This window comes from Giraffa tippelskirchi, chromosome 4 (assembly GCF_054371585.1).
Source record: "Giraffa tippelskirchi isolate mGirTip1 chromosome 4, T2T-mGirTip1v1.2.pri, whole genome shotgun sequence".
NCBI classification, from domain to species: Eukaryota; Metazoa; Chordata; class Mammalia; order Artiodactyla; family Giraffidae; genus Giraffa; species Giraffa tippelskirchi.
This window is the reverse complement of record NC_137278.1, coordinates 165,993,238-166,017,412: the sequence shown is the minus strand read 5'-3', so window position 1 is coordinate 166,017,412 and position 24,175 is coordinate 165,993,238. Positions and strand designations below refer to the sequence as shown.

Here is a 24,175-nt window from a genome sequence, read left to right as displayed (position 1 = left end):
CACAAAGGGCCACGAACTGAGGTCTTCGGATGATGTTGCACCAAATGAGCACCACCCACTTTAGTGGAGGTGGTTTGACTCCATTTTTTCCTTCTCTGGCCCTCAATAAACAGGTTTCCAATTAAGCCATGATTCAATCTTGATGCCTGCCTACAGACTGAGGTTTTATAATCTGTGTACAGGCACACGGGAACACAAAAAATGTTGTATTTACAGGGTGAGTTGTACATCATGTGGTTGTAGAAGCCAGTGGCGAATGCCTTCTTTCCATCAGGTTTTTTTAAGAATTGCATGAGCCTCTGCCCTCGGCATTTACGGAATAGGAGAGGAGCTGAGGTATGGACTTCAGAGTATCAATTCCAAGGAGTTCAGGGAGGGGAAGCAGAGGAAAAACCACCTTCATGCTGTGCCTTCAGAAATGTGGAATGCTTATTTAACAGACTTTGATATTTAACATTTCTGGGACTCAGAGTGGCATTTACAGTGTTGATCTCTGTATGGGTCCAAGATCGTGGAGCCAGGGCATCTCCCTGCAGGTATTCCTTGCGTTCGGAATACCCTGAGCATCATGTTTCTGTACCATGAGAACTAAGTACACTGGTGTATGTACCTCCCCAGGGTGTCTGGGGAGCCAGGCATAAGGATGTCAGAACTGTGCCAGTGACACCTCCTAGCCTCTTCGAGAGGTCAATTTGCATGCCCACCACCCAGGCATGACCTGCTTCTAGATCAGAATGTAGGGGAGCAGGAGGGCCCCGCCCCCAGTGTCCAGCACCTATGCAATGCCACAGCCCTACTGTGTCCTTATGCATGATCCCCTTTAAGTTGACATCAGAGCTGGAAGGGCCTTTTAAGTATTTTCAGCCCCATTTTCCCTCTGCAAGCTGGCAGCCAGGTAACCATCTGTCCAGCCTGTGTTCAGAGCCACACGTGGCTCAGTGAGAAGGGGCGGTCAGGGTGGCCTTCCCTTCACTGAGAGCTGCACACTGCTTCTTGCTGGTACTGTGCATGTCACCGTGTTAGCTGCTGGAGATTCAAAGATGAATAAGACCTAATACTGGCCCTGAAGAAATGACTCTCTAAATTCACACAGGAAAAAGGCGGATGATAATATCTAAATAATTATCAGTAGTAGTTATTGATGAGGGGAGTATGTACCAAGCACTTATACTACCTCTGGTCTTCACAGCCTTTCAGCGAGTTAGCAGGCGTCACCCCCCTCCCTCTACCGACGCACCGAGGGGCTTTGGGAGTAACTCTTGGCTGGTGAGGTGGGGCTCAGCTAGAAGGCAGCCAGTGTTGCAGGCAGGAGGGCCTGCTAGTATCTACTGCCTTGGTGCTGTCAAGCTCACATTTCATGAGTTTTATCAATCACCTTTCCCAGATAGTTTTCAGAATGTCATAATTGTATCTTTCAGATTAACTTTTTTAAGAAGGGAGCAGAGATGTTTTCCCAGAGTATGGACGGCTTCTTATCCTCCGTCGCAGACATGGTTCAAAGGTAATGCTGTGCTCTGGTTTGAGTCTCCTTTGCCTTTTGTCTTTTCTGGGTCAGTCTCTCTGCAAGGTGGAGGGCGGGCCCCACAGAGACCCCCACCCCCACCGCCTCCACTCCGTAAATGCTCAGAGATGGCACCCATCTCTTCACTGTGCTCTTTGTGAGTAGTAGTGCTTGGAAAGTCATGATTTCTGCAGTTCTTGACTTGTATGGAGCCAGAATCCTATCTACCACAAATTCTAAATAAAAATTAAAACGTCCACAAGGGTACCTTCCCATTAAGTCCAAGTTCCTCTTCTTAAGATCTTCTTTTGTTAATATTCAAGTTTCACGTTATAAGCCAACAAATCCAGTTTAGAAAGATGTTTGCTTTTTTCTGGGAGAACTGACGGGGTTATCAGCCAGAAGTGCTGCAGCTTTTCAGGAAACTCAGCATCATTTGTGAATGACAAATAGATAAATAAGACATTAAGCCTTTTTAAAATTCACTTAACAAACTGCAGTTCAGCCTTGCAAATGCAGACCGTCCTTCCCACGTTTAATTGAGGCTGCGGCTGCTCTGAGTCTCCTTGCTTCCTGTCATCAGTGTCCGAGCTAGTGAGCTCATGGAAGGCGCCCAGGCCCCGACAGCGCCAGGCCCAGTTCGTTAACAGTGCCAACGTGCGGTTTCTAGAGCACTCCTCATGACTGCTGGAATACAGAATGTTGTCTCTCTGTATATATATAGATGTATAACTGATAAGTCAGTGTACAAAATAGAAATATAAGTATAGGATTTTATTTTGTGTGGAAAAATGAAAGTTGTTCATTTTCTTCAGGATGTTGCATTTCAAAGTATCTTTACAAGGCCAAGTAGCAGAATTTATTTGGGCAACATGGGGAGAGTTGTGGTTTAGGAAAGCATATATTCCTTCGTGAAAGTCCCTGAGCTGGTGTTTTTTTTTTTCCCGATTGCTGGATGCAGGTTAAATTTATAATTATGCTAGAAAGCAGTTTGTGAAATCTGAATTCAGTTTCCTGCCTTGTAATTTGATTGTGAGCCCCTGGGAGTGTCAGGAGAAAGTGAAAATAGGGAGCCCATTAACTTGTCACTGCAAAACGCTCTCTCCCTGATCTCTCGCTGCCTCTCTTTCATCCTGCCTTAACTCTCAGAATCCCGTGGTTTTCTGTGTCTCTGCGAGAACTACTTGTGCCTCAGGGTTTTCTCGTGGACTAGACTTTTATATTAGCGGATGGCAGGACGTTTGTGCCCGTTTCTGGCATCCTGCAGTGCTCGCGTCCTCTCCTTGTCAGCATCTTTCTGAACCATCACCAGGGCACCAGCTGTTCCCACAGTCTTGTGACTGGGCCCTGGCCACACAGCCTGCTCCCAAGGGCTGGGTCTACTTTTGTGAGTTGCACTTCTGCTGCCTGATGAGGCGTTTTGCTACAGAGGCAGCAGGTGGGGTTCCCAGCTGAACCCGGGAGCCCCGGAACCTCCTAGTTCAAACAGTGAAAGCATTCCATTAAGAATTCTCATTTTCATATCCCCTACGTTTTCTTCTGGTGAGTAGATACATACTGCTGCCCCCGCCCCACCACCCCACCGGGAGGGGTCTTACTGCTGCCCTGCTATATGGCAGCAGCCAGCCCACCCGAGAGGCGGAGGGATCAGTGCCTCGTGGCGGCTCTGGGCTCTGCAGTGCTTCCCCGGGAGGTGGACGCCTGGCCTCGCATCCAGGTGTGAGAGGATTCAGAACTCAGCCTGAACCCAAATGGGCAGTATTTCAAACCACCCCTGGTGCCAAGGGGCTTTGCTTTTAATCCCTACTCCAAGTGATAACACTTCAGCCTTTTTTATTGGTTCCTTCTCACACGTGCTGCTGCTACTGCTAAGTCGCTTCAGTCGTGTCCGACTCTGTGCGACCCCATAGACGGCAGCCCACCAGGCTCCTCCGTCCCTGGGATTCTCCAGGCAAGAATACTGGAGTGGGTTGCCATTTCCTTCTCCAGTGCATGAAAGTGAAAAGTGAAAGTGAAGTCGCTCAGTCGTGTCCGACTCTTCACGACCCCATGGGCTGCAGCCTACCAGGCTCCTCCGTCCATGGGGTTTCCCAGGCAAGAGTACTGGAGTGGGGTGCCATTGCCTTCTCCCTTCTCACACATACTTTTTAATTAAATAAAACATGATTTTGTAAAAAAAAAAAAAAAAACTTTGAAGGGAACATTTGAAGATGGTGACTTTTCTACCCTGTTCTCTGAATTCCTGCGTTAGCTCAGAGTTTTTGAGCGTGAGTCCACATGGGTGGGCGAGGGGAGGGGGCAGTTACTAAAAACTCCCTGCAGTTGTGTGCACCATATTGTGTTGGTTCACATGAGGGCTTTTCTGGGGAACAGCATTCTTACCTTTCATGAGATCTTCAGAGGCTTCTCACAAAAGCTGATGAGCCTACGAGGTTCTGTATATGTTTGGCTTCCTCTTTCTACATCCTTACTGCTTAATTTTTTTTTTTTCTCATTTCTTTCTCTCAGCCTTGGCAGTGACAGGCAGGTTAAACTAATGAGGTTCATTGGTGGAGCCCCAGGCATTCCATTCAAATGTCTAAATAGCCAAAATTAACTCAGACTGAGTGCTTTTATGAGGGCAACATTAAACAAGACCCAGGCAGTAGACACTGCGAACCTCTAAGAGGAGAATGTGGAATGACCAAGCCCAAGCTCAGTCACCTGCAGAACCCTTTCCTCAGCAGGAAATGCTGAAGAGTTCACTCTAAAACCCTGGACTCACTGGCCCTCAGGCTTCCTTCTGAAATCAACAGTGGAGTTCAGTCCTGTCTCCTTACTGCAGTGGGGAAGTGGAACAATGCCTCCAGAGTTTGTTTTCTTGGGTGGAGGGACCATCCTGGCAGATTGTGTTTAAGACTTTATAACCCAGGCTGTCCTCAATGGGTGGGGTAGCTGTTGAGGTTTCACCTTATGGAGGAGAAAGGGCAGCTGCTTGTTTCAAGGTAAAGCTTCAGGTTTTCCACACTTCAGGGCACAAGGAAATGAAAGCCAGACCATGGGCAAACTATGGCCCGCCAGCCCGTGCCGTCTCTGGGCAGTCAAGTAGCTGTCACACAAGGGAAAAGCATTGGCCTTGCCTTTGTGTTTGCGCTCTAGTTGCTTTCCAGTCTCCAGTGGCCGTCTCCACTCCTTCCTAGATGGCGGGTAGGCGGGTGCATGAATGACGGCCGTCTCCTTGCCTCTCTGGCACTTCCACAGCTGCCAGCACCTGTGGCTCCCGAGGATGGGCTTGCCTTCTCAAACTCGCACTGGTAGTTCTGAGCCTGGACAGCACTGTGTCGGCAGAGTAACTGCTTACCTGGATTCAGGCCTTGCCCAGTACTATTCAGTTATGCTGTTTGAAAACAGCAGTCCTGTTAACACTTTGGGTAACACAGACTGGAGTCCCTGTGGTCTTCAGCTTTCAGGGTCTCCGGTGGAGCCTGTGTACCCTGTGTGAGGCAGGAAGCCATGGGGAGGCTCCGCCATCTGCTGTGACAAGTGACTGACCTGACACCTTCTGTCTCAAGCATCCAGGTGGAACTAGAAGTGGAAGCAGAGAAGATGAGGGCATCCCAGCAAGAATTACTTTCTCTCGACGAAGCTGTTTACACCCCAGACTTCGATGTGGCTGCGCCCCAGATCAACAGGAACCTCATCCAGAAGGCTGGTTACCTTAATCTCAGAAAGTAAGAGTGCTCTGCCTGCCTCCTTCTGAAATCTGTGTTCCCTAGCAGTGGCTGAAGAGCACCTGTTACGTGCCCCCTCAAAGGGTGGGGGTGTGTGAGGGTGGGGAAGAGCTCCCACCAGGCGCCCCTCCTGCCTGGGACACAGGACCTGGGCCAGGTCCCAAACTGCGCTGAGAGATGGGCTTGAACAGTCGTGTGAGTAAGAACCCAGTGCGTGGACTCCAAGACACCACAGGCCACCCCTTCTTGCTCACCAGAGCCATTTGTAGGTAGACTGCTCTTACCAGTCATCATCCTAGACCACTGAGACCCTTCCCCAGACCCCCAGTGGGTGAGAGCAGTGTGCCAGTGACCCAGCACCGAGGCCAGAGTCATCCAGATTCCTATAGACTGAATCTCATATTTAACCTTCAGGTCTTCCAATTGCCCGTTTCAAATGAAAGAGACACTCAGGTTTACCTGTGTCTGAGAGCAGAGCAGGTGCAGTGGTGAACTCCCACTGGTCAGACGCCCTGGCTTGGCTGGGCCCCCCCCCTTCATCTGTCAAATAGAGCTGAAAATTGAACCTATATCATAAAGTTGTTACAAAGATTAACTGAGGTAATTCCTAGCAGGTATAAGCACTCCAGTGTTAGCTGTTACCATTTTTGGAAATTGTAATTATTGAGGCAGGAGACCTAGTGCCCCATACATAGTCCCACTCAGTACACACTGAATGAAGTAAATATATTCGATGCCCCCCAAATGGAGGGTGTATGAAGAGGAATTGCCAGCTGTTTTCCTTCCAGGGTAGAGCTCTTTGAAAATCTGTAAAGCTTGTCAAGATCACAAGCCACATATCTCGTTTGTTCTGTACAGAAAACTTCACAAGGTACAGGTGTTGCTGGCCGGGAACTGGAGTTTTCTCTTGTAAACAGCCCACAAAACAATAACAACATCTAAGCTGGAACAAAACCCAGTCTGATAAAAAGCGCCCAGGATTCTGGGGTATGTGCTGTGGGCTGAGGTGACTTTGGTAACTCTATAACTAGATTTCGAGGAGTTCAGCTCTGAGTCTTAAGAGAAGTGGTCTTCCAGGTTTTCAGTGTCCGATGGCTGACACTGGGCTGAGAATCAAAGTCTGGCTGCAGTGGCGTAGGTGCCCCGCACACATCCTGGAGCTGGCCCTGGGACCAGCAGAGCCTGTCATCTCCCCACTCATTCAGGCCGCACGGTCCCTCCTCTGCTAGTCTTTGCACTTGAATTCTTTTCAGAGCACTTTTGCTTTAACGTCAAGAAAACCCATCATTTCTAACACTACCAATACCCATAAAGAGGGAGCAAGACTCTGAGGTCCCGTTCATGCTCCCTAGTGCTCACAGGCTTTTCACAATTCAATTCTCACAGTAAAACAGGGCTGGTCTCCACCACCTGGGAGAGACTCTACTTCTTCACCCAAGGCGGGAATCTCATGTGCCAGCCCAGGGGCGCCGTGGCCGGGGGACTGATCCAGGACCTGGACAACTGCTCGGTGATGGCGGTGGACTGTGAGGACCGACGATACTGCTTCCAGATCACCACTCCCAATGGAAAAGCGTAGGCCCCGTGGGTTTATGTGGGAGGAATGGGCAGTGAGTCCACCTCTGCGAGGGCCTCCGAGGTCACTCTGCATGCTGGCCCTCCTTGAGGGAGGACCCGCTCTGGGTGATGTTGACCTTTTCCAGAGGGTGGTTTTATGTTCTCTTTATTTAAGCAAGGACATAGGACCATATGGAGTCCAGCCTGCCTTATATAAGAAGTCCCAGGGAGGAGACTTTCCTGGAGGTCCAGTGGTTGAGACTCCATGCTTACACTGCTGGGGGTGCAGGGTGGGTCTGTGTTCAGGGAACTAAGATGCTGCCTGCCACACAGCCAAAAACAAGAAGTCCCAGGGAGGATTTGTCTGTGGCTGTGGAGAAGGGGTGACCTACATGTGTAGAGAGCAATGGAAGGAGCTGTTGATCAGTAGAGACTCAGAGAGAGGGGTGGTGCCAGGCTCTTCTGTTACTAGACAAGCCTTTGTGTCCACATCACGGGGGTTGGCTGTGTAGCTGAAGGGGAAAGTGGATGCCTGCCTGAGGAGTCCACTCCTCCAGCTGACACAGCTGAAGTGAGCAGGACGTTCGGCTGCAGCAGTGTCGTTTCCTTAACATGCTATCCCCACACACTGCCATGCACCTTGGGCCCCAAAGAGACCACACACTTATACAGTGGCAGCCTCGTACCATCACAGTAGACCCTGTCCGAGCGGGATCCCCTCTCACTTAGAGCAGTGGTCTGAAACTGCTCCGTGGAGCCTGGAGCCCCGTGAAGTGCTCCAGGCCTCACTTGCTTGTGGGGAGGAGTGGCCCTGTGCTCACAGCTGCTCTGCTTACATTTCCTTTCTCCACTGGGCTTCTGAACTGAGATTCTCAGGGGGAGGGGGCAGTGTTGTATGGTGTAGACCGTCTCTTCTCCCAGAATGGCAGAGCATATTTAAACATCATCCTTCCTCCTTGGGTGTTGGGAAATGACTTGGGAATGAAGATTCTGGATTCTAGTCACAGTCCCAGGCAGTTACAAAACTCCTCTGGGCTTAACTTCCCTGAGATAATAAATAGGGATACAATCCATGTTCCCCAGCTCCCAGAGGTGAGATGAGGAACACAGAAACTGGCAGGTGTGGTGTCCCTTTAGGAGCGATGCCTTTATGGAAGTAGGCAGTATTGTGTTTTACTCCCAGCCCGTAGCACGCAGATATTCAGTTCTTAGAAGGCGTGGTGTGGCTGCTGGTTCTTCTTTGGGTGTGGCTGGAGGAGTGGTGAGGCCACAGTTTTGGCCACCTTGGATCATCTACGCAGGGCCATGAGATGGTCCACACTGCAGAATCATGACCTTGGGCTAGCAGGTCTGAGTCCAGCTTGCTCACTGTGGAGATGGGAAACCTTGAGGCCCAGGGGAGGGAAGTATGCCCCAGTCACAGAGATCTGGGAAGCACTTAACTTAGATGTACTTTATTTCAGGGGAATAATCCTCCAGGCAGAAAGCAGAAAGGAAAACGAAGAGGTAAAGATTTCGTTTGTTTCATTCTGTTCTAGTATGGTAGGTGATTTTGGGATTCAGCGTTGTTTTTTTTAATGTCCTCTGCAGTGGATATGTGCAATAAACAACATCTCCAGACAGATCTACCTGACTGACAACCCAGAGGTAATTCACAGCTGCCCCACCTGCATCTCAGCACTTTTCTGTGTGAAAGGTAAGCGTCCACTTCCTGGACCTGAGTGTGTCTTCCTGTGGATTTTTAGGCAGTCGCCATCAAGTTGAATCAGACGGCTCTCCAAGCAGTGACTCCAATTACAAGCTTTGCAAAAAAACAAGGAAGTCCATGCCCCAGGTAACTAAAGGACAAAAGAAAAGTAGCTTTTGTGGAGCCAAACTGTGTATTAGGAATTTCACATGTACTAGAAATTTCATCCTTCCAGACCTCCCATTTCAGCGCTGTTCTACAGAAACAGTAACTCTGACCAGGAAAGGGTAAACACTTTGCTCAGTGTCACACCACAGGTGGGGGGCCAAGCCAGGATTCAAAGCTGTCTGCTTTCAACATCAGCGTCCTTCCCCAGGTCCATGCGGCTGCAGCCTGAGCAAACAGGATGTGCAATGAATGTCTGCTAGTCAGGAGTTCTCCCCACATTTGTATCAGTGTCAACAGTTATAGAACCAAAACAAAATTTTTTAAAGTAAGGAAGAAAATCACCCTTTGTGTGTCCATGTTACAGCTGCAGGCCCTATCAGAACATACAGTGGTATTTTCATATGTGCATTTGTTTCACATACATATTTTTCATATTTTTACTTTTTTCATAATTGTTCCTTTAACTCCACACTATTCCATCAATTATTACTATTGTCTGTTTCATACATTGGTTGTCTTCCCTTCCTTTACTTGCTGTTGTCATTTATAGTGAGCGTTTTCACATGGACAGCTATCCTCTTGTTTTGAATGCTGCATTAGGATTTATTCTAGGCATGCCACCCTTTATCTAAATGGGATTTTCCATTGGTTAAATAACAGAAGGCTGATTTATCTGTTACGCTGATGAAAGCGTGGTATCAAAGGGTGAGTTAAATCATGATTGTATCAGGCACCCATCCTCAGTGGCATGGTAGGAAGAACCTCGTTACGTGTTTTACGGATACTGTCCAGTGATTCCAGAAGAAAGTTGTCAGAAAGCTCAGAGTGGTTAAGTAACTTCCCAGGGTCTCAGTGCTGTGCACTGTGGAGCCAGTGTTCACACACCCAACACGGGGACATGAGGAGGAAGAGCACGCGATGAAACAGAAGACAGGTTGAGTCCAACTGTGAAAGAATGGCAGAGGAGCAGGACTGCAGGCTTTGAGAATGGGGGAGGCAGTTGGAACAGCGTGGGAAGACTGCTTGGTGGCCCTTCCTAGGGAGAGTGGGTGGGGTGGGAGAAGAGAAGGGCAGAGGGCCCCATGGGATGTCCTGTGAGAACCTGAGCCAAGGGAAGGAAAAGGAGGAAGAGGCAACAAGTCTTGAGAACACTCCAGTGCCCTAATTTAAGGATACCAGTTTACACACGATTAGCATGCTTATCAAGTGCAGCTTTAAGGAAGGCACTTTATGAATGGAAATGGAAATGGAAATGGAGATTCAGCCAGTGGGGCTCCTCTCTTGAGCCTTGGATTGGGTCAATGTCTGTCCTCCCCTTGTAAAGCCACACAAGTGTGAGGGGACAGAGTGGAGTACATGCACTAGACTGGAGTTAGGAGACGTGGTCTTACCAACAGCTCTGCTCTGAACACAGATAGATGTCCCTGAGTGAGTCATCAACACTCCAGGCCTCTGTCCCGACTCTGACATGAAATGAATTAGACCACCTCCAAGCCCTCTTCCTGCTCTTAAAATGCTGTCTTTCTGGGGTGCCAAAGTTCAGTTAGTGTTAGTCATTAGAATGTGATTGGCTTTCTGAAAAAAGTTTGCAGCTCAGATTCAGTAACTGATTTTTCTCTTCTGTTCTAGAATATGTAAACCACATTCTTAGAAAGGACCCCATAGAAGAATCCCTAGAAAAAAATGACTGTAGCCAGTTGGCTGAATCAGCCCAGAGACTGGAAGGGTGATACACGGCTGCCAGGTGGTCTCTGAGCAGTGGAGGGGCGGGGTACTCTCTTAGGGTCAACTCATTAAGGATAAAGAAATGTTTTGATGACAGTGAGGGAATGAAGCAGAGAAACTGTGTTCTTAGGGACAAATTGCCGTTCACTTGCAAGCAAAACTCGTGTGGCCTTCACTCATTCTGCAGTTACTTATATCTAATACTAATTAATTTATCCTGTTCAACACGTTTGTTAAATGTCCAGTATGTGGCCAGGCAATGAGCTAGAGCATGATACTTACAGACTTGTAGGGAAAGACATGCAAAAGGTAAATAAAATACAGGAAAGCACTATTATGGTAAAGATAAGAATGCTATCATAAAGAATAAAGAGGAGACCGATTTAGGGCCTCTCTGGGGAGATAGTATTTAAACTGAGAAGTAAGAGATGAGAAGTAGCCTCTCCTGCAGAGAGCCAGACATACTGCATTCCCAACATCAGTTGTGGAGGCTGAATGGCAGAGAAGAGCTTGGTATCGTTTGGGAACTGAAAGGATATCAGTGTAACTAGATGATGGTCAGCCAAGGGAGGCCAGAGAGGAGATAACCTTGGGAAGGAGGGAGACAGGGACAGATTGTGAAGGAAGTCAGACTCACACCTTCCTCCAGTGAATCACTTGTATCATACTCCCCTCTTAAAGACTGCATTGACTAGCAGGTGTGATTCTGTCATTCTGGTTACTAAGGCAGTGTGACACTTTGGGAAAGACTCAGTTCTTAATCTAGCTCACCCACCAGATAACTGAGTGCATTCAGGATCATCAGCTTCTCTAGAGGCCGTGGATTCCTTTTCTGTTAACAGTGGAGGTTAAACTAAGTGTCTCTCCTTGTAGTGACCATCTACTATTCTGTCTATTGTATCTCTGTCCACTTTGCTCATCAGTCAGATGATACTATAAAATAGTTCCTTACAACATATTAAGTTATTGACATACTTGAGAAATTTGAAATACTGATACACACAATATCAAATGAATGGAAAGATACTGAGAGTCTTCTTTTGGTTCAAACAATGTAAGAAATCAAAATACTTTTACATTCTTTGCCCCTCACAGGCATTTACACTCTAGCTGGGGAGAAAAGATTATAAACATACAAAAGGTTAAATTACAGCATGCTGACACTGGAAGAGAACAGACAGGGTGAATCACTGTTCAGACAGCGCTCTACTGTGCTGGCCACAATCTCCAAACAGCATGTGTGGGTCCAGTGCTAAGCCCCGGAGGCACACAGAGGTCCAAGACTGTCCTCGTGACTTCCTGAGAAGAACCACAGGACTACAGAGGAGGTTGAGGGTCAGGCTGGCTCGAAAGGCCTGGTGGATGCAGGGCGATCTGAGCTGATGTTTGCAGTGCAGGAGAGAGTGGGCGAGCAGTGGAACTGAGGAGTCGGCAACTGAGGAGGAGTACAGTGGAGGGTGCACTGAGGGAGGGGAGAGGGAGGCCCTCTGGAGGAAGGAGAGCCAGGTGGTTGACTGCTAGGCCAAGATGTACTATTCATTCAGCAAACATTTGTGAGTGCCTACTGTGTACCAAGTGATAAATATGATTTAGCTACAGCTGCTAAGTCTCTTCAGTTGTGTCCGACTCTGTGCGACCCCATAGACAGTAGCCCAGTAGGCTCCCCTGTCCCTGGGATTCTCCAGGTAAGAACACTGGAGTGGGTTGCCATTTCCTTCTCCAATGCATGCAAGTGAAAAGTGAAAGTGAAGTCGCTCAGTCATGTCCGACCCTTAGCGACCCCAGGGACTGCAGCCTACCAGGCTCCTCTGTCCATGGGAGTTTCCAGGCAAGAGTACTGGAGTGGGTTGCCATTTCCTTCTCCGTTAGCTACAGCTCCTGCCCTCAAAAACCTGTCTTAAAGAGAGAAAGATACAGGAAATTAATAGGTAATATAAACAGCAGTCTAGCATCATGTGGAATGTTGTGCTGCCAGCTGTAGGTGATGGGAAGATCTGAGGAATTTTAACCACGGACGTGAATGACATCTTAAAAGATTTATTGGTAGGTTAGATCTTCTCCTTTATCTACCTGTAAAAGTCACATAGGCATTCGACATGTATTCATTTGATTGTAAGAACTTAAGGTTAAAAGGCATTAAAGAATTTTTTTTTTCTAACTTTGTACTCCAGCCAGAACGTGAAAAGTTCAGAGATGGAAAATGACAAGATAGTTCCGAAAGCAACAGTCATTATACCTGAAGTTGAACAACTAATTGCACCTGGAACACCTATTCAGTTTGACATTGTACTTCCCGCTACAGAATTCCTTGATCAGAACAGAGGAGGCAGGTATGGGCTAATAAGGGGGGTTATCTCTGGGAGAATGTCGTTCTTCCCGCCCCGCCCCCAAGAGACTGTCCCCTTCTGGTGCAGAGTTCAGGTGTTAAGTGTTTTTTGAACTGAAGCCCTCGGGATTGTTTTGACTCTGGCTGTCCCCCTAGGCGTACCAACCCCTTTGGTGAAACTGAGGATGCGACATTTCCAGAAGCAGAAGGTAAGTGGCTCATTTTGTGTGCTTTTTCTTTTCCCAGCACAGAATGATCAGGGCCCTTGAAGTAAGATGTGAAGTCATGTTCCAAAAAGCTTTGACTTGAACTATGAATTGAAATTATGACCCACAGATGTTCTGTGTGAAAACTCATTAGAACACAACGTAGTTAGGACAGGTCTAGTGTAAAAACTGAGGGGTGGTTGACAGATTTTCTGCTAAGTATCGTACCATTTAGCCACATCCATAACCTTTTTGTAGCTCCTGCAGAGCAATGTTGCTGCGTCTAAATCTGCTATCACATTACTGCTAAACAAACTCCAAGAGGATAAAATCCGGATGAGTCATAAATATGCTATTTCATTTTAGAAAACCAAAAGCACAAAAACAACTCATTCTTAAATTTAAAGATGACATGAAAGATGGGGGAGGGAAATAAAAGGTATTTAATTCATTATAATTCAGATTGTTGTCTGATTTACATTCTTGTAAGGTACATAAGAACATACCCAATAGAGCTAACCATAACCTGCTACTCCAGAGCTGTAGCTCCCAGCCAGGATAGTTTAGAAGTGCTAGCAAGGCCTTGTGTTTTAACACAGCTTCCTGACTGAAGCCACAGAATGTCATTAGAATGAAATGCCACTTATTTAAACGTAGGACGTGTGAAGAGGCATTCCTCACAGCTTTAGGCAGAAAAAGGAAAAATGATGTTATTAAATAGGCTGTGCCTCAGATCTGACTCTTTGTATCTAGCTGACTTTTCACACAGTCCACACTATGTTACCAGTCTATACAGAAAACATCAAACTTGTAAAAACTATCTTCATATGGGAGTAACCATTTATAACATGTCAGTTATATTTTCCTAATTTGTTTTTTTAACCATTCAGTTATTTTTTAGGGGCTAGGATACTAATAGGGAAGACAAGTGAAGAAAATGTAGGCTTCTTACTTTCAAATGGTAGAAAGAACTATTGTTCTTACAGGAAAAAAAAGATCTTTCAAACCTTCTTCATGATTTTCCAATTGTGATTGCTGTTCCTCAGTTTGTCAGGTTATGTGTCATTATCAAGAAGCAAATACTGTAAGCTCATGTAGCATCAAATAATAGTTTGAGATCTCGCAGAGTTTATGGAATGTCATCACTGCCCTTCAGTAATAAATGATGTGCATAAATTGAGTGAGATCCAACATCAGGTCTTACTTTCTTCAAATAAATTTTCTTCTATAAGAGGACTTTATCAGCAGGCCAAAGTAATGAATGAATGGTCTATTATCTGGAAAAGCTCATTTTCAGAGAAAAGGTAAGATGGTAACACTTTCTCTTACATGTGGTCACCTAGAGTTGTAGTGCCAGAAGGACATTCATGTGGTTTCATTTTATAGATGAAGAAAAAGAGGTGCTTTTCTAGTCTAATGAATAGTTCCAAACAGACAAGATATAGACAATAGAAGATTCAGAGCTTTGGCAGTTTGTGGTTTATATAATCAGAGTATTGAGAAGTTTTGGCTTCAGAAGGCCCTCCAGAAAGCAAGGAAAATCTGAAGTTGGCCTGTCCTCAGACCAGCACATGTCTCTCTTGTACGTGGGTCGGCAGGCAGGAAGTGAACATGGTCCTGAGCAGAAAATGCTCTCTTGCAGATTCTCTTTTGCAGCAGATGTTTATAGTTCGGTTTTTGGGATCAATGGCAGTCAAAACAGACAACACTACGGAAGTGATTTACGAAGCAATGAGACAAGTATTGGCTGCTCGGGCTATTCATAACATCTTCCGGATGACAGAATCCCATCTGATGGTCACCAGTCAGACTCTGAGGTACGTTCAGTTTCATTTTCGGACTTGCTTACAGCTTCTACTAATTCCCTGTTAAGGCACATCTAACTGTCTAAAATGTTCACAGTAGAATACTTGTTTGATTGGATTAAGCGAAGACAGTATTCATGTTTCTGCTTTGCTTTTTATAATACATTTCTATTTCATAAGATACACTGGCTAGAAGAAGTGCCCTTAAAGACAAAAGCTGGTTTTTTAGAAACTGCTATTTTTAATGGTGAGTGAATTGTACCCCATTGTGCATAAAGATGCTGTCATTTGAGTGTTTCTCTCTCTCTCTCTCAGAGCTTGCAAATGAAAGAGGTTTTGTTTTTCCTCTTCCACCTCACAGTATTGTTTAATAAAAATTTAAAAACTGAAAACAGAACATGAGCCTGCCTGAGAGAACTAGACCACCACAAGGAAAATCTGGTTAATATTTGTTGGGATGAAGTCAAACCGTATCAACTACATGATTTGGGGCTTCAAGTAATAAGAGCTGTATGAATGATGGCAAACAGTGGTCAAGCTGTGGTTGGCATGGGTTTTATTAAGACCTGCACTGTCCATACTGCAGCTACATGTAGTATCTGAAACCTAACTCATCTGAACTGAGAAGTGTAAACACATACCAATATTTAAGCTCTCATAGTACCATACCCACCTCAGAGAGAAAGCAAAGTAATTGTTATGTTAGTAACATGTCTAGCTGGTAATATTTTTGATCTATTATAGTGTATTAATTTCACCTGCTTTCACTTTTTTTTTTGATGTGGCTGCTAGAAATTTTTGAATTACATAGAAGGCTTACATTAAATTTCTGTGGGACAGCAGTACTGCTTTAGAGTCTTATTCCTGACTCTGGCATTTATTAGTTGTTTGTACTTGAGCAATTTACTTAACCTTTGTGCCTCGGTTTCTTCAGCTATAAAATGAAAACCATATCCACACCACATAGTGTTATCATGAGGAATAAATGAGTTAATTCATGTAAAACATTTACAGCCATGACTGGCACATAGAAAGTGCTCAATAAATGGTAGTGTCAAAAAGTTAACCAGTACTACCATTTATTGAGCACTTTCTATGTTTCGTCCATTTATTAAAATCAGTCCTTTTCATTTGTTACAAACCTACTAAGAATGAGGTTTTTTAAATTAATTCATTCATTTTAATTGGAGGCTAATTACAATATTGTGGTGGTTTTTGCCATACATCGACATGAATCAGCCACGGGTGTACATGTGTCCCCCCATCGTGAACCCCCCACCCCCACCCCACCCCTCTGGGTTGTCCCACAACACCGGCTTTGAGTGCCCTGCTTCAAGAATGAGGTTCTTATGAATAAAAACTACATTTATTTAAAGCTTTTTTCCAAGTATGTCCTGGACCTTTCATAGGCATTGGCTCATTGCTCTTATAATCACCACCAAAAAGATTAAATATATGTGAAAGCACTGAGAAAAACACAGTGCATCGAAGAACACTATCTAAAAACAAGTGCAAAGACAACACACAGAATGGGAGAAAACATTTTCAAATCCTTTATCTAATACACAGAACTCTGACAAATCAATAAAAACGGACCAAGGACTACCTGTTCCTCCAAAGATATGTAATTGGCCAACAAGCACGTGAAAATATGCTCATGTCATGAGTAACTAACATGTAAATCATATCCAGAGTAACTAACATGTAAATCATATCCAGAACCACTTCATACCCACTAGGATGACTATAGATTTTTTTAAAAAAGAAAAGAACAGGTGTTAGCAAGGATGTGAAGCAATTGGAACCCATTGCTGGTGGGCATGTAAGATAGTTCAGCCACTGTGGGAAGTAATTTGGCAGTTCCTTTGCAACCTAAACATAGAATTACATTCCTGGGTTGATAGCCAAAAGAATTTAAAACAAGTGTTCATATAAGAGTACTATCCACAGTAGCCAAAAGGTAGAGAAATGATCCAAATGTCCATCAAAAGATGAATATATAAACAAAATGTGGTATATATGTACAGTGGGATACTACTCAGCCTTAAAAAGGAATAGAGGTTCAAGAGGGAGGGGACATATGTATACCTATGGCTGATTCATGTTGATGTGTGGCAGAAACCAACACAATATTGTAAGCAATTATCCTTCAATTAAAAATAAATTTTTACAAAAGGAATGAAGTACTGGTATATACTACAACACAGATGAACCTTAAAAACATTATACTAATTGAAAGACACAAAAAAGCCACGTATTATATGATCGTTTATATGAAATATCCAGAATAGGCAAATATACAGAGACAATGATTAGTGAGAATTGCCAAAAGCTGAGAAGAAAGTAGGATGGCAAGTGACTGCTCTAATGAATACGGAATTTCCCTCTGAGGTGATGAAGCTGTTCTAGAACTAGACAGTGGTGATGCTTGTTCAATAATGTGATGTGTTAAATATCAAGAAGGGTGAATTTAATGTTAGGTGTATTTTACCACTATATACACACACATCCTTGTATGGGAATTCATATGTTTTTAGAAGTCACACAGAAAATCAGATCTTAAAAAGCAAATACAGATTACCTGATATACACAGCTAACTAAAAGTTTTAAATTTCCATTTATAGAAAACTTTTACGAAATACTTTGGTTATCCCAATTTGAGGGAAATTGCTTATGATGTATATTTTAAAAATTACTCAATTCATACTCACTAATGAAGACATAAATAATTATTTAGCTTTGTAGCTTAAAATTCCATGCACATTTTGTTAACCACCTCTTTCAAGTTTACGAAGGTTCTTTCTCATCCCAGTTTTACAAAGCAGATGAGAGAAGTCAGGGTTACTTGCATAAGATCATAAAGTTAGTATCTAGGAATTTAGTTTGAGCCCTCTGATGATAAATACTGTGCTTTAACAAATGTAAGTGTATATTTTTCAAATTGTTACCATGGGGTGGGGGACAGCTTTATTGAAATATAACTTAACATACTGTATAATTTACCTATTTGCAGTGTTTTTTAGTATGTACATATTTGTACAACTGTCACCCAGTTTTAGAACATTTTCATCATTCCCCCCCCCAAAAAAAAACTCACACCCATTAGCAGTCACTCCCTTTCCCCTGCAACCTGTTCAGTCCTAGCCACTAATCCGTCTTAACAAATTTTCCTATTCTGGACATTCCATATAAATAGAATTATAACCATCTTTTAACAAAGAGAATAGATATTTTGCTTTCACTTATGAAACAGCACATCAATAATAATTTATACACACAATACTATGTTTTAGAAAGTAGAAATTATTATCCATAAAGTAACAGTAAACTCTCTAAGGTATTTTCTCAGACATGGATGATGCTTAAAATGCTGTTAAGAGAGTACCTAGAATACCTTCCTAAAGTTACTCCTCCTACACCCAAACTGACAGTCTGGTTAAATCTGGGAATAGTTGTTAGGGAACAGTTCTGTTAAATCCCTTAACTGATCTCACCTCTACCCCATGTTTTTGAGAAAACTTGTTAAAACTTATAAGTATCTGTTTCTGGTACTTTAAGGTAAACAGGCTGATAGGAATTTCTGAGTAGGCGGCTGCACAGAGTATTATCCATCGATGTTAATTTTTCTGGAGAATTATAATGCTGCCTCTTTGGATAAGCACTAAAATACTGTGAAATCCACTATTTGCCATCATCTTCTATTAAAGATGCCCTCAGGTTTAACTGCACAGGTTCAATCAAGGCAGAAACCAAGGCACTCACTCCCTTTAGATGGTCACATGGTGCTCTCACCTTGCCCTCAACCAGATAAAAACATGAAAATATGTTTTCATATTTAAAGTTTTGTGTGGTTTCCTTCTGAAGTTCTACAAACTCATCTAAGAATATAATTTTATCCAACATTTGTGATATAATTAATCTCTTAAAATTTCAGGTTGATAGATCCCCAGACTCAAGTAACAAGGGCCAATGTAAGTACCCTGCTGCATGCTAAACGTAGTGATTACTCTTTAATTCACTTTTGTAGTCATGTGAAACACAAAGTGTGCACTTAAAAAAAATTTACTTGCCAGATTAAATGTCACTAGTAGTGTGCACTGTTTTCATGGAGAATGACCCTAATTCCAGTTTGTTGCGTAGTAACAGTCTATTCCTGTTTTTTTCTAGTTTGAACTCACCAGTGTCACCCAGTTTGCTGCTCATCAAGAAAACAAGAGACTGGTTGGCTTTGTGGTCCGCTTGCCTGAATCCACAGGTGGAGAGTCTCTGAGCACATATGTTTTTGAAAGCAACTCAGAAGGCGAAAAGGTCTTGTTATTTTCTTCATCTTAAGATGCCGCAAAGGTGGCCGAAATAGTGGCTCAGTTGGGAGAGCATTAGACTGAAGATGCCGTAATATTTCAGCCCAAACATAGATATTTAAAGGGTTATTTTGCACAAACCTCTTCAACATTTAGTTAACTATTCTTCAGGTCCCCACTGAGGAGTTTTAAGAATACCTCCTATGAAGGCCCCACTGAAAACTGGAGTAAAATTTCCATATGGAAAGTACATACCAAGCAAAAGAGTGAAGAACTTTAATGGTGAAATATAATTGCTTAGGAGAGATCAGGAAATGTTAAAAATCAGTTCACCTCAAATTTGTTCTTTTTTTTAAAAGTTACAATGGAGAAAATCTTTTCTTAGGAAACCAAGGAAGCAGATGTCAGGAAAGTACATCTAAACTGTTCTTTTCTTTAGTATGAAACTTTATGGCTGCCTTCACTACTTAGAATTAATCAAAATGATTCAACCCTTCTTTGAGGAAGTATCTGTTAAGCACTGTGTGTATGAACATGCAGTGGCTCGATATGGTTGAGAGAAAGGAAAAAAGTATCTGGTAAGAATTTTAGACTGTTTAATAACGTCAGTTTTCACTTAACATAAAATGGCAACAGGAGACCAGTACAGGTGGACGCTAGTGTACAGAAGCCCCGTCTAATGAACTTCCTACAGCCAGGTCCTCTGCCTCCATGGTGATGTGAGCAGACTGTGACCTCACTGTACTTTCAGAATCACATTTTCTTCTAAAGTTCTTACCCTTTTCTGCCTTTGCCAAACACTGCTTTTCTTGTTTTTTTGCAGATATGTTATGCTATTAATTTGGGAAAAGAAATCATTGAGGTTCAGAAGGTAAGGTGCATTTTAGTGCTGGCTGAACAACTCAAAAGTTATCACTTAGCTTTCTCTCAAAAAGAAAAATGATGCTTACTAGGCAGGGTGGCCACGTCTGGGACTTCCTTTTAAGCCTTCTGTGTGCCAGGCATTTTTGATTATAGTTCCTCTGTCACTGGAAACATGTGGCATTGCTAACAAATACCACGGCTACAGCTCCTGCGGTGGTTGGCTAGGTTTCCTCTGTTTCAGATTAAAGGACACCAACCTCAGTATTTGCCGTGTGCTCTAAGGCCTCACTCCCCAGAGTGGTCACAGGCCCAGCAACACTGAGATGTTACCTGGAAAGTGTCTGGAAGTGAAGACTCTCAGACCTCTCTCTCAGTAGTTTATCATCTTTCATTTACCCAACTAATTTTTGAGAGCAAATTCTGTGTAAGAAAAATCCTTGCGGTTATAGCAGTGAGCCAGAGACACAGTTCCTGCTCCCAGGGGCTTCTAGTTCAGCACTGCCCAGCAGAACTTTCTGTAGTAACGGAGACCGTCTATTTAATATGCAGATTGAATGTGGCTAGTGTGACTAAGGAACTGGATTTGAAATTTTTTGTTTTAACTAATGTAAATAGTAACGTGTAGCTAGTGGGTATCACACTTGTGCAGTTCTAACCCATCAGGAAGGGGCAGGCAGGTCAAGGACTAGGACCAACATAATGAAAAAAAGAGCACTCGCGGCAAGTTTGTATTTTATGGTGTAGATCAGTTGGCAAACTTCCTATAAAGGGCTGGATGATAAACCTTTCCAGGCTCACCATCTTTGCTGCCAAACTACTCAACTCTGCTGTTGTAACACAAAAGCAGCCATAGTACGTAAATGAATTGGCATGGCTATATTCCAATAAACTTCATCAAAAACAAGAGGTGAGCCAAATGGCCATAGTTGGCAATTCTTGGTATAGAGTAAAAGGAAAAAAAGGAGTTTAAAGACAGCAGTCAGGGTTGTGAGAGAAATTCCTCTCTGGACTCCTTCCATAAAGATGATTCTGAGTTTGCTATGTAAATGATATTTTGGCTGACAGGTAGAACCTTGGCCTAGTTTTTGGGAGAAGTAATACAACTGAGGTGTGTGTGTGTGTGTATGTTTTTTTTAAGAGATGCAAGAAGGCATACCTAAGACAAGAGTCAAAAGAGATGAGGCTAGATTACAGAATATAATGACAGCCAAACCAAAGGGGTTTTAAGTGCATTTTAAGTGTTTTCTTTTCTCCTTCTTAAACTCCCGTAACTTCAGGATCCAGAAGCACTGGCTCAATTAATGCTGTCCATACCACTAACCAGTGATGGAAAATATGTACTATTAAACGATCAACCAGATGACAATGATGGAAGTCCAAGTGAAAATAGAGGCGCAGAATCTGAAGCATAACTTCCTTGCGCCTTTGGGTGAAGAGCACCCAGGAAGGAGAGCTACCTCCTTAAGGGTTTTCAACTTCTCTGATACATACAGGCACACCACCTGGTTTCAGAATGCTGACAGTCGCTTGTGGAATGTACTCTTGATGCCTTGATACTGAGACTTGGGAGGTTAACAATAAGAAATGGTTGACAACATACCCATCTACAAATGTTATTTTAGGTGCTTTGTGGTAAGTCCTTTTCTTAGATTGCATTGTTCAGTGCTCAGAATGAAAGCTATGAAAAAAATGCATTGTTCACTTTATTTCAATGTCATCTCTTTTCAGTTTCCAGTATCCTTTAAAAAAAAAAAAAAGGTAAAAGTCTAGATTTATAATTTGATAGACACTAAATATTTCCTATTAATATAATCTATTTTTGTATTTTAATGAAACTGTAAGTGCCTGTCATTCTGAAATTGGTCTGTTTATAATCAAGTCTGTCTCATCATTTCGACCTAACAGCATTAATTTGTGCTGTCAGGTGATGAGCCCTGTGCTTTGAAGTCCGAGCACTAGCAGAAATGCAGCTCTAGTTTTGGTAATAATTGTTCAAACATCACGCAATAAAAAGACAAGGAGATATATGCCACAGAAGATGTCTGATTTTACAGTGGAACCTTAATGAACCAGCATTTGGAAGTGTATGGGCCTTTAGATACTGTTTTCAGGGGTGGAGCACCATGGACAGGGTACAGCTCTACCAATTTCTATTTCTTCTGAGCCAGACCCTCCTTAAAGAAGGGACCAATGAATTTTTAAACTCACTTGAAGCACAGCTGGCCATGGGGCTTGGTAGAAAAGTTCCTATTTCCACCCTGACACATGGTTCCAGACATCCCAGCCCATTAGGAAATAAGCGCAATGATCTTTAGTTGATATAGTGTATTTAATTATAACCAAGTTCAACAGAAATACCACTGTCTTTGTAATAAATTAACCTAGCAATAAATGCTAGCAAATAAAAACTATCATTCTGTTTCTTTTTCTTTTTGTGGTTATTTTCTACAACATCCATGAAAGAAAACTCAAGTTGTTTCTGTAGCTTTAACAGCTAATTTAAAAAAAACAAAAACCAAACCCCAGGACATAATGAAATCACAGCAGAGGGTATGTACTATGCAATGTGCATGGAATAATGTGATTTCAAGGCCAAGTTTTTAAAAGGTGCTGCTTTTAAAGTGGATTAATAAAACAACTTTCGTAACTCAAAATTAAAGAGGCACCATTAGAAACGCAGTGAGCTGGTCAAAACAGTATGAAATTATACACCATGAAATCATAGCATAACCATAGTAGCTCATAGCTCAGTAAGTTCTGACAAGCTTCAAGAGCCACAGTCCCCTGAATTCTTGCTTAGAACTGTTCAGGGTGTAGAATAATATATCCATGTAATAAAACTACAATCAATGTTTTTAATTAAAAAATTTTAATAATGTGTAGCCTATGGAAAATAGTATGGAAGTTCCTTAAAAGATGAAACAGCTACCATATGATTCAGCCATATCAGTCTTGGGTATGTATCCAGAAAAGATGAAAACTAATTTAAAAGATACGTGCAGCACTATTTACACAACAGACAACTGGCTTAAAAAGATGTGGCAAACACACACAGGCATATTACTCAGCCATAAAGAAGAATAAAATATTGCCATTGGTAGCAACATGGATGGACCTAGACAGTTTTATACTCAGTGAAGTCAGTCAAAGAGCTATGTGGAAAGAGCTACTTATATGTGGAATCTAGAAAATAATATAAATCTATATACAAAACAGAAAAACAGACTGAGACACAGAAAACATAGAATGAAAATACAAAATTAACTGAGCATCTTCCCAGGAGATAGTGGAGGACACAGGAGCCTGCTATGCTGCAGTCCATGGTGTTGCAAAGTCACATGACTTAGTGACTGAACAACAAATTCAGCAAACACACATGAACAAAAATTAGTATCCAGAATATATAAAAATTCCTAAAATTAGTAAGAAAACAATGAAAAAAGTCATGAAGACATTTCATAGGAAAAAAAAAAGGCTCAAATAGAAGTATGTTCAATCATATAAAAATCAAGGAAATGCAAATGAAAACCACACAGATACCATATTGACCAGACTGCAGAAATGCAGCTCCTGGCAGGGAATGGGAGTAACCTCACCCACTTCTGGGATGGGACAACAGCCTGGCATTCTCTTCCAATGAACCTGCAGGTACACCTGGCCCTACCACTGAGGAGGTTCACATGTGACACGCACCCAGGGACAGTACAATGACGACTGAAGCAGCGCTATTCACAGTACCCCAAATCTGAAAATAACCCAGATCTTATCAGCAGACTAAATATCTGTGTATTCATGTAATCCAGGATGAGGGAAATAAAAGCTAAATGAACTAGATCTATATACATCAACATGGATGAATTTCAAAAGTGATACTGAATTAAAGTCATAAGCACACAGAATACATTTATATTAACTTTAAAAAATAACACATCACCATATTGTAACCCTCAAGAAAAACGCAGTGCACTGTAGTTTCCTCTGCAGTAGAAAAGGGAGCAGAGTAGGAATAATGGGAGCATCGAAGGTAATAAGCTCATAACCCACCTGGTGGCTACACAGGTATTCTCTTTTCAATCACTAAACAGTACCTACATACTAATACGGTTTTTTTTAAATAAAAATTTAAAATTCAGAAACAGTGGGTGACTTCCTTTCTCTCAACTGAAATGTGCATTAATGCATAGGAAAGCCCTCTGAAAAATTCACAAGTGCCATGTAAATGAAAGGTGGGAGGGAGGAAAATGAGACCTTTTATTAGCCAGCTAGCCTCACCAAACTGCATCTCCCAGCACTACCTTTCGTTGTTTAGCCACCTGTCAGACCA

At 43.0% G+C, this 24,175-nt stretch overlaps 2 protein-coding genes across 13 annotated transcripts in view; one reads left to right on the top strand and one right to left on the bottom strand.

The window, feature by feature from the left end:
• The window catches only part of APPL2 (adaptor protein, phosphotyrosine interacting with PH domain and leucine zipper 2), a 53,866-nt gene extending 31,607 nt beyond the window's left edge, over positions 1–22,259 (top strand). For 2 of the 3 annotated variants that reach the window (XM_081595659.1, XM_081595660.1), the window contains exons 9-21: positions 1,419–1,501; positions 5,053–5,211; positions 6,598–6,786; positions 8,232–8,274; positions 8,359–8,415; positions 8,514–8,602; positions 12,520–12,678; positions 12,831–12,883; positions 14,523–14,697; positions 18,621–18,657; positions 18,854–18,994; positions 19,811–19,858; positions 21,129–22,259. In XM_081595659.1, coding sequence (XP_081451785.1) covers positions 1,419–1,501; positions 5,053–5,211; positions 6,598–6,786; positions 8,232–8,274; positions 8,359–8,415; positions 8,514–8,602; positions 12,520–12,678; positions 12,831–12,883; positions 14,523–14,697; positions 18,621–18,657; positions 18,854–18,994; positions 19,811–19,858; positions 21,129–21,263 — 1,368 coding nt within the window. In that variant the 3' untranslated portion in view covers positions 21,264–22,259. The remainder of the gene's footprint in view (positions 1–1,418; positions 1,502–5,052; positions 5,212–6,597; positions 6,787–8,231; positions 8,275–8,358; positions 8,416–8,513; positions 8,603–12,519; positions 12,679–12,830; positions 12,884–14,522; positions 14,698–18,620; positions 18,658–18,853; positions 18,995–19,810; positions 19,859–21,128) is intronic. The other variant, XM_081595661.1, reaches the window with a different exon arrangement.
• Positions 1–24,175, bottom strand: part of WASHC4 (WASH complex subunit 4) — a 101,365-nt gene that overhangs the window by 18,995 nt on the left and 58,195 nt on the right. For 5 of the 10 annotated variants that reach the window (XR_014083494.1, XR_014083496.1, XM_081595653.1 and 2 more), the window contains exon 34: positions 21,070–21,590. The exons of 1 other annotated variant lie outside the window; for it this stretch is intronic. The gene's annotated coding sequence lies outside the window, so the exon portion shown is untranslated. Of the gene's footprint in view, positions 1–8,206; positions 8,607–21,069; positions 21,591–24,175 lie in introns of those variants that run through there. 4 more of the 10 variants (XR_014083493.1, XR_014083497.1, XM_081595646.1 and 1 more) reach the window with 1 other exon arrangement.